Source organism: Rhipicephalus microplus, chromosome 1 (assembly GCF_043290135.1).
Source record: "Rhipicephalus microplus isolate Deutch F79 chromosome 1, USDA_Rmic, whole genome shotgun sequence".
NCBI classification, from domain to species: Eukaryota; Metazoa; Arthropoda; class Arachnida; order Ixodida; family Ixodidae; genus Rhipicephalus; species Rhipicephalus microplus.
The window spans coordinates 115,684,279-115,697,049 of record NC_134700.1 but is presented as its reverse complement, the minus strand read 5'-3'; the positions used below and the strand labels follow the sequence as shown (position 1 = coordinate 115,697,049).

The window sequence follows — 12,771 nt, the reverse complement described above, 5'->3', positions numbered from 1 at the left end:
CTCTTAAATAACTTCCGTTTCTACAACGTACGCACGGAATACATCACGTTTAACTCAACTGTTTTGAAGAAAAAAAAGCAGATTTATCTGGAGTGTGTAGACTATAATTCCTAAATACCATTTCCTGCTATCAAGAAAAAGAAACAGTCAAACTTGCGAGAAGATACTAACAGCCACATCCGCTGTCACATGGAATGTGGGATGAACAGACCGCGTCCATGTCGTTTACAAAAGGGCGGCCCACATGCGCGCTATGTGCTTCGACCTACTAGGTATATTTTTACCAATAAAAATAGTTTCCCTTCAAAAGAAAAACTTTGTACGTACACGGACAGTTTTTTGCTTGGTATAGTATCGCACGTCTGTGACCCCCCACGTGCTCCTACCAGGCAGCTGGTTTAGGTGTACCGGATAATATCGGGTGTGACTATATAAACATTCTACTTTATATACTCAGTTCAAGTTGAAACAGGTTACTTCAAAGACAGCAAATATACTCTTGAGTTCATAACGTACACACTAGTCCGCGGTTGAAAATGATAGCCCTAGCAATATTCGCTTTTTGCTGCCTACCCTTCCTAATTAACGGAAGCGCAGACATACCATATAACAACCCAGCTCTCGGGACATATCAAAACGAGGAGGCAGTAAGTATGACTCCAATTTCTAGGCGCATTTCAATGTAATTTGAATACAGATCGCATATTCTTGCGCTGGATTCTCACGTTATGTGTGCTCGGTTTAAGGAATAATAACTGTGCCAGTTTTAGGTCCCGCAACCACAGTATGATTATGATGTACACTGTAGTGTAGGGCTCCGAGATTTTTGACCATCTGGCGTTTTTTTTTTATCATCGGGCGCTTACATCTGAGTACATAGGCATTCAGCAGTTCGCCTTGATCGAAATGCGCCCACAGCGGCTGGGATTCAATCCTGCCAGCCGAACGTCAGCACTCGAGTGCTGGAACCACTAGACCACCATGTTGTGTAATGGGTTGGTTCTGAATTTCTTCCCTACAGAAATATCTCAAAAGACTCGAATGAAAGAAATCCAATAACCTCACCTTATTGTACGAGAGCATATATGATTGATATTGGTTATAGTAAGTTATTAGATACAATGCATGCGTGTAAAGACGTTTTCAATGCGGTACTGGTGATTATGCACTCATACTCATCATGTCTGGCAGTTTTAGCAAGCACGCCGACTTGTTTAGACGAGTTAGACTGCAGTATAAAAAGTCACACGCATATATGGTTTACTAAAACATTATATCTTGCACTATACTATATACATTATACCATAATACATTACGCACGTATGAACATCTGCGAAACTTCTTCAAAATAAGGATAGCATGCTTACCCAAAACATTCATTTACAATTTCTGTTTTCATGATGAAAGCATGGTGCCGGTCAAGACCCCCAGTATTAGACGCTCAGTTCATGATGTGATGATGCGCTCAGTTGATCTTTCATAGGCCTGGCTTCTTTAAAATATTTATGTGCCCACGCTAAATTTATATATATAACTAAATGACCATAGATGTGTTTACTATGAAATACTCGCCTTGCCCTTGCTCTCGAAGCACGCATCAACCTTAGATAACATGCCCTAATCAACGCACGAGTACTACCGTAGACAGGCTGCTTGGTAACAAGAGACTTTGCTTATGTGTAAGTGGGTATGTCGTAGAAGCTATGTGCGTGTAGGGCATATCGGCTGTACAAACCACTAGGAATTTTAGTATTTCCCCTAGCTCAGCGTTACGGTTGGCCGCTGCTAAGCAGTAGGGGCTGTGCTACAGTAAGCTTTTGAACTGAATAGGAATGAAATTACGCACCCGTGTGCTTAGATATAGGAGCGCGAGAAACAACCTCAGATGGGCGAAATTTTAATGCCAGAGCCTTAAGAGCTCGTTTCGCCAAAATTCCGGCGTCAGCGTCGGCGAAGGCGTCATTGGTTATGATCGAAAATTTTCTTGCCTGGGACCTAAAATTGTAGACAGGTGCCAATAAATGAAAGAATATCATTGTTCGGGTTTCAGTCACAATCGAACTCAGGCGGTGTGCGAGGCAGGCAGGTATTATAACAAAGAGCTACCCAATTTATCGAAACTGCCTCAGCGAAAACATTTCATGAATGTCATTTTAAGAAGCGCTCAGAGATACTTAATCGTCAAAAGCAGCAACACTGTCAACAAAGGAAACAGCTGCGTGGGTTTGCGTGTTACTTAACGTACCGGTAGCGAGTCCTCCGCTTACTCACGCCAGGAGTAATTATGGCGTAGTTGACCCTCGACAATTGCACTTGAGGTAGGTCTTTTAGAATACTTCTAAACAAGTGGTATTACGCGTGAACTCGTTCTTTTCCTTACGGCATGGCTCAGGCATGAAGCGGGAACAAAAGCTGCCTAACAATTGAGAAGATGCGAAAGAGGCCCACTTACTCTTGAAAGCATACCATACATTATGCGTTCTTGAATTTTTCCCGTTGTTGTTGTGGGCGCCATTGCTCCATGGTTTCGCATAGTAGGTCCAGAGAATGCCCTATTGGCATAAGATTTCTCCTTTTATAAAACTTGCTGTCATACCCATGGTAATGAGATGTGCTGGTTTCCTTGAATATGCATGCGTCCACCCAATTAGGCTTCTTAAAAGGATTTTAAACATAATCTTGGACATGCTCGTGAACTGACCATCTGCCATAATATGTGCAACAACCTGTAGTAGAACTTTAGTTTTTCTAAGATTCACATTAATTCCTACACTTTGAGTGTTTAATGTGTTGAATGTGCTGTTTAATGTGTGCCTGAATGTCAAACGGATCAGTAGAAAAGAAAAAAAAAACGACACACCTGCGCGGAAGGTGCAGCATAGTCACAGTGAAAGCTAGAAGAGCAGCCTTTCAGAGCCTTTTGAATACACTCATTGGGTAATTACTGCAAGCACATTTGCTGGATACCCACTAGGGCATTATTGTTATCTTTCGGGTATATAGTAGGCCAGCACTCGCTATGCTATTTTTCTTCAATCTTCTGAGAAGCGTGGTATCCACTAAACACTTGCAAGAAATTTAGTGTCAATTGTTCACGCAGTGGCTGACGACGATAAGGAATTATGGCTGCAGCGGGTATCAGCCACAGTTTATGGGAAAACAAGAACAAGCTTTTGTAATGGGTTAGAGCATTAAATTGACCACTCGTTACGTTATTCGCTTTGTGCGACGACTGGTTGTGCGTTCGCTGTTTTAAAACGCTTTATAAATCGTAATAATGTGATTGCTTTCCCGACATCACGCCTGCGTAAGGTAAGTTTGCCAACAAGTCACTAGCATCAGTGTAGCTCAGTGGTAGAGTACTGGGCGGGCACCCAGAAGAACCGGGTTCGAGTTCCTGTGTGTCTTTGGTGATGTGTTTGCCAACAAGTCACAAGCACCGGCGTAGTTCAGTGGCTGAATACTGGGCTGACACCCAGCTGAACCGGGTCCAGACTCATCCTACGGAAAGTGTCACTGATAGGAAATTTTTAATAAGTTCCGAGGGCTTGATGCGTATAAACCTGAGTCAGCCATGCCGTTTCGTTACAGTGCTTCCCCTTGCACGAAACATGGTACGTCATGTACAGAAACTACGAACAGGACCCGTATTTCGGAGGAACTGGCAAGTGTATCAAACTCTCTGAGACAGGTTCTTTCAAGCACGACTCTGCTCCTCTTCAAGTCGACATTGGCGACGATGTGCACTTGTAAGTGTTCGTTGAAAAATATATTGCTCACACGTGAGAAAAATCTGACGGCGTCTATTTCTAAAAAAAATGTGGCAAAGGCACAATTACCTGCAAGCTAATAGCCAAGACAAGAGAGCTTGATTGATTGATTTGTGGGGTTTAACGTCCCAAAACCACCATGTGATTATGAGAGACGCCGTAGTGGAGGGCTCCGGAAATTTTGACCACCTGGGGTTCTTTAACGTGCACCCAAATCTGAGCACACGGGCCTACGACATTTCCGCCTCCATCGGAAATGCAGCCGCCGCAGCCGGGATTTGAACCCGCGACCTGCGGGTCAGCAGCCGAGTATCTTAGCCACTAGACCACCGCGGCGAGGCAAGACAAGAGAGCTTCAAAAATTGCAGCCGTTTAGGTCTTGTTCCCATAACGCAGCTAAGCATACATAACTTCCTTTATTTTTGTGAGGTATTTGTTCGGTTATTCATCGAAACGTATTAATATTTCTGTTTGCTCGCCCATAATATACGTTGCCCCGTCCTAATACTCCTTGCGCAGCTATTCTATATACAAGAAACCAGTGCAATGATTCAGAACAATCTGTTTTATTGTGGTGAATACTTTCTCTGTTAGGCTAAGAGTGTTACTCTAACCTAATACATCTTTCGTATAACGGTTTTACAGCAGAGAGCGCAACTTTGACATGGCTTGGCACTCGGTTAGAAGTTCCCGGAAAAAAATGCAATACGTATGGTTGGTGGGCATAATCAGGACAGACATGTCGGTTTGCGTGAGACGGTGCACGCTAGGCATTTTTTCGGATTGTAGGAAGAACGTATTGGTAACCACAAGACACGTTACACATTGTTGTAGTGTTCCTCGATGTGCTCCTTCGGGACAGAGTGGAGACACTGCTTTAGTGGACGCCATTATTGATCAAACGTTATCGTTCTCTGGCATTGCCTGCCATTCAGAGAGGGATCGATTTCAGTGCAATGTGCGGTAATTTGGCTCAAAATTTTCCTTCTGGTAGTAAAGCTTGCACATGTGATATTCTTAAAAATGAATTAGGCCCTAATTATTACGCACGAAGCTTCCGATGCCAAAATAAAGGCATTCAAAGCTTATCTATTGGTCTGTCTATTGACTGGCTGCGTAGATTTTTATGCTCTCGGAGACGATTGATTATTTGACAAGTGCCGAAAATGAAGAGGCATGACAAGACAATGTGCAAACATAAATGACTGCTCACAGCATGAAAATCATGACACGCCTTTAAAATACATAATGATATACGGGACATGGTCAAGGCGCTAGAACGCCCTTAGGTGAACGTGTATACCGAAATTCACATGGTATGATAAGAACATGAGGAAAACATACATCAATGACCATAATAAGAAAACATTGGCATGCATGTCATATAAGTCATGACATAAATGACGTGATCATGAAGCTCTTGTGGCCGCTTATGACCGCGATATGTACCAAAACTGACACGGCCTAAAAGGAGCATGTGGCTAAGAGGACTGACTGGTCATAATAAGATAATGATGCCATGCATGTAATGTGCGCCATGACACGCATCACCCGTTCCTAGAGCTCTAATGAATTTCGTTAGGTTCAACTTGTTCTGCTTTGAACTGGGTTGATATTATATGGCCCTGCTCAGGTGTACAACCGGCAAGACAAACTCACTCCTAATTCACTTGCTTGTGATCAGCTCAATGCTGATTTGCTGCATCCGGCTTAACCTTCATTGTCTTAACGTGAAAGCAATCAGTTGAAAAAACTTACTGAGAAGAGACTTTCTCTAGATTAGCTTCATTAGGATTACTTTATTCTGGCCTAATCTGAATGGGCTTAACATGACCAAGCTCTGGCATCGAACTGGCTAAACAATCTCAACTCATACCAAATTAAATCAAAAAAGGATCAAGCAGGATTTAGTTCAGTTTCATCGATTGTTGACCGCATTCATACTATCGCTCAGGTGAGAGAGGAATGCTCAAAATACACCCGACTGCGGTACTGAGGCTTAATTGATTACGAGAAGACATTTGATTCAGTAGAGATATCAGCAGTCATGCAGACACTGCAAAATCAGGGCGTCCGCGAAGTAATATAAACATCCTGCAAGAAATTTACTGCGGATCGCTGTAACCAATGTGCGTCATAGAGAGAGCGACAGAAAACCAATAAACAAAGGTGTAAGACAAGGGGACGCAATCTCCTTATTGCTATTTACCGTGTATTAACCGGTTCTTGGAGGCGTAGAGTGGGAACAGTTAGCGATAAGAGTTGAAACTTTGTGACAACAATGACATGCTAGGGTTGTCCACAGGACACCCCTACATGAATATCGGATATCCACTGCATTTTTAAAACAACAGTGGCGGACATCACTTGCAGGTCAATTTGGCCGCACTTTCCTGAACCCAGGGCTAGCCATCGCAGGTGCCAAACAAGTCCCGAAGGACACGCTGTGTACATGACAGGGAGATTAAGGGATGTTTTTTATGTAGGGTGTCTTTTAAAAGCAGCCTTCCATACTCTTTCTTTTACTCACTGAATTCGCAATGAATAAGGTTGAATGAAGGCATGAATAAGTTTTCCTGTGCTTTCAGATGCCAAATTATTCAGTTCTTCTGGTCATACACTCAAAGTATTGACATTATACTAAAGCACAGACAATTTTTTTACCAAGGTGCATTTTTGAAAAGAACTAATCAAATTACCACATCAAAGCACAGAAACACTTCCGTGGGATATGAACTTTTTAAATCGCAACATTTTCATTAAATTAAATTTGACAGAGGGCAACATCCGCTTGCACTAAAAAAACATTGAGTCAAGTGAATTGCATACACACCTTTATTTAAGCACATAACACAAATAGCGTGCATTGCGTACTGTGACTTAAATGTTGCATACATACATGTTTAGGTTACGTGCAAGCTCGAATTGAACATTGAATAAATATGTATCGACAAGTACGGCAGACACTACAAACGAGAGACAAACAAGCTGTAATATAACAAAACAGCACATGACACGCCCCTAGGGAATGTTATATTCAGTAGGGTCGTCCTCATCCCATGTCATCAACGGGCGCCCCAACGTTTTCATATTTCCTTGGAGGTGACCTGTTAAATTAGGAGGTTTCCTTTAAGGATATGTAAAGAAAGCAAACGCATCTATAAAATGCTCTTTTCCCGCTACATGCATGCCATTCACAGGAAAACTGTCAGAGAAAGCATAACAATATTGAAAGTAACTGATAAAAACAAAATCCAAGTTCGCCGTCACTCCCACACAATCAGAAAGTGAAGTTTTCTACACAACAACGAGAATACTTTGGAGGCGCGAAGATGGATTTTTGTGCAATCTGCACAACGAAAGGCTAACAAAGACCATCAGCTGATTACGACGCCATTAAAAGATGGCTACAACGTCATTAAACCTGTTTTCATTGCGTTGCCGTAAAAGCACCAGATTGAAGCTCACTACCAGAACACCTGTTGTTTTCTTTGTTTTTCAGGTATATGTACAAAGTAAAAGACGTGACATTTTGAGTTTGTTATTGTAGGTTGGCTCCATTAGTTCCAATAACGATATTGCACACTGTAAAGGAACGCTCCGGTTGGTGTGATATCTGCAATAACCGCACTCCATAGAAAAGAGTGGTGTGCTTATTGGTCTCTTTTCAATGCCATACACAACAGAAATGGGTTAATCTCGCCTACTGAGCGTAAGAGTTCCTGTGTCATTATATGTGGCTCTCAGGAAAGAATTGGAGACAAAGGACACTTCACGCCATGACACTTGGTCATGAAACACTAGGAGTGCTTCAGGCGTCGTAAAAAATTAAGTGAACGGTTTTCCTTACATTGCAATCAAATGTGCTGTAGCCTTACCTGTGAGTTTGGAACAAAGCGAAGAAAAAAATAAAGAGCAAACGGAAGCAAAGGCAGGAAGGTCAACTCGACGCGCTTTCGGTTTGCTATCCTACACTGAGGGAAGGGGAGCAGGGATAAAAGCTATGGCGAGAGAAAGAAGAGAGCACGACAAGAACACTGCTGCATTGCATAATACAGAACACAGGATTTCAGTTACGTCACTTTGCACTTTGGATAGACGAGTATTGATGCCGACTGAAGACTTGGAAGTACTGCACACAGAGCGTCCAGCAAATGTTGCATAGGACGAGCATACGGTAGGTTGAGCTTGCCAATAAACACGCGAAGCGTGTGTGGAAGTCACTGAAAATCTCTAATGATTGCTTTGTCTTATCGAATCAACTGAATTGTTGTTGTTTCAGTGTTCACTGTTGCCGATGTGCACTGTGACTCAACACATCACTGCGACTTCCGCAATGAAAGCAAGCTGCATCACATGAGTACAGGCCTTCTTTGGCCTTGTCGCTTACGCTAGCTCTCATCCATGCGTGGAACGACGACTCCGGCAATGTAGGCTATTTGAAATCTGCACCAATCGTAAAGTGTCCGTTCGATGAAGTAGCCAGTGAAGCAGGGTGTTTTAGGGGCGCTGTAGATGCAGAGACATTGTTTTTTCTAGTAGAAATTCGGTGCCGATGTCACCGCTTTCTAATGGTTGCGGCAGTTTTGCGATGTGTTATATAGTCGCTTTCCATTTGTTCCAATAAATTATTAACCGCTTCGTTTTTGGCCACTCTTTTGAAGAAGCTTCGTGTGTGCATTACACCTGGAATAATTGCAGACATCGGCTAAGCAATGGTGGGCGCGATAGGCTTTAGTGAAACGAAAAAATACTCGCCAATTTTCGCAATATGATTCTGACGTCACCTCGTTTCTTGCATGTTGCGATATTGCAGTAGTTTCGGCACCAAGATCTAACCGAATGTCTGGAGTATTTTGTTGTGGCAAAGAAAACCTTCACAAGTGTTCTGAGAAGCAACAAACCACAATTCGAACAAATGTGCAGTTACAACGGCAGATTTAAAGACGCGCCTGAAGTTTTTTTTTATTTGGGGCGTTCTGTTTACTGGCAAAGAAAGGCGCAAGGATTTTACCAGAGACAAATACAAAACATTCCTAAATATGTATCATGTAAATAGATAACCCGAAATTAGGTTTAATTCACAACTAATCTATTGCTTTCTTTCAACATTCATCGATCGATGAACCTGCTAAAGAGATGTGAAAGTAACACTCATGTCATCTCCTGGGTATACTGTGAAGAACGTCCTCCACGCGGATACAACTAAAGGTATGTTTTGTACTCTCTAGGCTTATAGCAGGTTATCCATGCGATAGCTGGAATGAAGCCAAACCTTCTGACTTTTAGAGCATTAGGCGCAGTTAGAAAGCTCTGGCGTGATGAACTTGTCAGTTGCGTTGTGAGAAACGAAGGCTTACAACATGCGTATAATCTTGCCGCACATATTCGGAGGAAGGGTATGCAACATCGCACAATTCCGCGTAGTTCGTGCTTTGTTTTCATTAAAAATATTGACAGTATGTTTAGAATCAATGCTTAGCCTAAACCCAAATAACCTTCACCTCAATAAAAAGTTGAACAATTTTCTAAAATATTCTTATACGTGACAGAAGGTTACCTCTAGGTGACACGGTGCGGAGAAACTGCAGCATATAAATGCATAGTTCTATCTAATAAAAAGTAGACAACTTTCTTCGTCCTAAGAAAATAAATTATAAAGTGAACTGTTAGGTGGAAAAGAATGCAAAGCCGTCAGCTCCACAACTTTATCTTGTTTTTTTGTGGCTAAGCAGCATAAAGCTTTAGTGAATAAATTTAGAAACCGAAATAAATATAGCGGCCCTGATTCTTCTGTCTCATGGGAAGGGGACTTTCTAAATAATTAGGTTATGAAACAGATCAAGCCGTTCAAGCAGCTACCAATCTTTCTTTTTGTACCGGCCATTTGTAGTAAAGAGGCCTAATAGTGGCTAATTATTTATTAGGCACCACAGAAAACTAGTGAAACTCGCCATGTGCTGCGCCTTATTGCCTTTCCAGCCAAAAAAGAGACAAAGCTATAGCCTATAGTCCATGAAGAGCTAGTTCCATCTTCTTGGTCGGAAACTTAGACGCGCACAATATTTCATACCGTACCACAAAGTTCAGAGCTATCACATGCTTTCGGCAGGTCGGTAATAGATCTGTTAAATTCCAGGAATCATGAATGTGCACAGCTGAAAAGAAAACATGTAATGTTATTTACAGGAAAATATTAATCGATTACATCCTTTTTGCACATTTCATTACAGGACCAAAAATAAGCTTCAACTTGACTGCGATTTACGCAGACTGCAGCCGATGCAAAGTGCTTCGTCATGACTACGTAGACGGAGGTATTGTGTCAAATTTCAAATTTTACAGTTTGATGTGCCTAAACGAGCCTATTTATTGAATCGTTAACGTGGATTTGCGTACGGGCTACCAATCTACATGGTTTAGGCGGAAATGGCAACCAATAATGTCAGTTAAAGCAGCGATGCGCGTATAGCCGGATATTTATTAATTCTCACTCATTAGAGTATAAGTAATGTGGCATCTCAAATGTCTGAATTATGCCATGTCAAGTAAAATATTTCTGCAGCGTGACAACCATTTAAATAAACTGCCCAAACAAAACAAGAAGACGCAAGCTGATAAAACGTTGAAGCTTTGATAAAAACTGCGAAGTTTTCTCGCCTTTTTTTCGCACCAAACGTTCAGATGCTGTGTAATTTCAACCGCTTTAAAACGCCTTATTGGAAACGCAAAAATGCGGCGCCGTTTAAGATAGGATGCTACCTCGCTTTCGAAATTCTTTTACAATGGTGAGATAAGTTAGCTGTATGAGTTGCTCTTTCCATACAACAAAATGCGATTATTCTAGAGCATAGTAAAGGCTCCATGGATTCAAAATTGTGACGTACTGGGCACAAGAGTGCTCCATTGCCAGACTTACCCACGCCGAACCGTCACCACGAAGACGATAAACTTTGCATAAGAGTTATAGCAGGGCTAACTAAAGAACTCTAAATCGAAGTTTGTGAAACCGTAAGGCTCCCATTTCACGAGTTGCTGGACGTCCTTTTGCTCATGCACTAACGCATACCTCTTGTTTCTGCAGGATGCAGCTTCTGGTTGCCTGAGAGCGCCCTTGGTCAAGATGTGCAATGCTGTAGTTTCATTTACGACTTGGTGTGTGGACCCAAATATCCACTTTGCGAGGAGGTTTAATTATAAAGGGTTCAACGCCATCCACATTAGTTGTGTCCTCGAAATGGTTTGACCAAATGACTGATATTAGAAGCAGGATCAGGTTTTTGCTTATGTATTTACAGTGCGCTATAGACGCAGCGCTTGGGCAAAGGCATGGACCACAGACGAGAGGAAGTTTTCCATCAGCGTTGCAGTCTTAATAGTGGCTAAAAGCTAGGCACGCATGACACCCTTCAGAAGTTCTTGATTTCAATGTTAATGAAAGCGACAAATGTTCGTGCACATGCGAAGTGGTAGTGTGGAAACTTTCAGTTCTTGTCTCGTAAGTATCTCCGAAATCAATGACCAACGCAACTATGTGTGAACAGGGCAAAACTAGCCTTTTTTCAAGTCATAAACATATGGTCCTAAATCAAAGACAGACGCAGAGGCTATACAGAAAGCAATGACATCACAATATGTAAGGCTTGAGGGACGCTATAAAATATGAAATTTTTGTTACATCGATTCTCCACATGCTTTGAAGTATCTTACCGCTTTTTGCACGTGAATAAAATAATTTTTTGTGTCGAAAAACACTGAACGTTTCTGAGTGAAGTGCTCTACTGCAGTCACCTGTGCCGCATACAAGTCATGATTTCATCCCCTCGGCTTATGCTTTCTCCGAATTCATGGGCGTTGAATCCAGATAATTAAACAAATAAACAAACAAACAAGTAGTTAAATAAATAAATAAACGTAGCATTCTGTGGCGACCACAGCGCACAAACCTGCGCAGCCTCTGTCTCGTCACTCGTTAGCCAAGCGTGAAACGGCCACTTGCTGTGACACGCTTCCGACAAGGGGCAGCGCCTCCACAGATTAGTCGGAGGCTTACGTCACCACTCGTGGCTATGAAACCCCAGCTCCTAGCTCGGTTTCATCTTTTGCTTCTCCAGTGGTTCGGCTGCAGCGCCGACATGCTCGCCTCGCAGATGCTACCACGGTAATAAACAGTCATTTGGTTTTATGTTGAGGTGTGTCCTTTTATCGACACGAAATTTCGCAGCTCTATGCAGGATGAGACGGTCGTGGACCGCGATAGGAACCATAGTCTTATCCCAACATTGCGTGCTGTATGTTATACCTAGAGATTCGAGGATGCGCCTGTCCGTCTGGGACTTGAACAATTGCTCCTATAGCGCAATGTTGTGCGCCTTCATCAGTTCGTCCAGGGTGTTGTGCAGGGCCAGCTCGAAGAGAGAGAGAGAGAGAAAGAATATCAGAAACGCAGGGAGGTTAGCTTGATTACTATAATGAGAATTGAAGTCTCCTATTGTTAATATTATGTCTTTTCTGCAAGGCGAAATCGCGGTATCTAAAATACTAGAATTTCGAACACCTGACGGAAAATAATTTTACTAACGAAAAGGGAAGGTGTCCCAGAAGAGAGATATCTAATGTTGAAATTTCACTTTCTAAATTCATTATTTGACCTGTAACTTTTACCCGATATGCAATTATTTAAGAAATAAACACTGCTAAACCACCTCCTCGATAAGGGCGGTCTAAGCGAAATGTTCGGTAGTTTTTAACATGAAAGGTTTTTTCTTTGGAAAGCCAAGTTTCTTGCAACGCTATAACATCAGAGGAATGCTGACTACAAACGCATAAGAAATCAGTAGTTGCGGAAAAAAATTGACCGGCGATTTCACTGCAAGATTCTTAATCCACCTATTTTGAGAATATGCATTCACTGCCTTCTGCAATAAGCTATCTTTTAAAAAATAGTCTTTTGATGCTATTTCTTTCTGACATTTTTTACTTTTCCCTTCAGGACTCACTG

The 12,771-nt window shown here is 42.1% G+C and overlaps 1 protein-coding gene across 1 annotated transcript; it reads left to right on the top strand.

The window, feature by feature from the left end:
* The first annotated feature begins 478 nt into the window (after positions 1 to 478).
* On the top strand, positions 479 to 11,525 carry LOC142768784 (uncharacterized). Its single transcript, XM_075870842.1, has 5 exons — positions 479 to 647; positions 3,592 to 3,749; positions 8,908 to 8,981; positions 10,004 to 10,087; positions 10,855 to 11,525. Exons 1-5 carry the CDS (start codon positions 537 to 539, stop codon positions 10,962 to 10,964), a joined length of 537 nt encoding a protein of 178 aa, XP_075726957.1. The 5' UTR covers positions 479 to 536; the 3' UTR covers positions 10,965 to 11,525.
* Positions 11,526 to 12,771: the final 1,246 nt, after the last annotated feature.

Bases quoted from the DNA above. Each gene is read 5' to 3' on its own strand.
- LOC142768784 (XM_075870842.1), top strand. From the start codon at position 537: ATGATAGCCCTAGCAATATTCGCTTTTTGCTGCCTACCCTTCCTAATT. The intron at 3,750-8,907 runs GTAAGTGTTCGT...AACCTGCTAAAG, and splicing joins ATTGGCGACGATGTGCACTT to AGATGTGAAAGTAACACTCA. The intron at 10,088-10,854 runs GTATTGTGTCAA...TTGTTTCTGCAG, and splicing joins TCATGACTACGTAGACGGAG to GATGCAGCTTCTGGTTGCCT.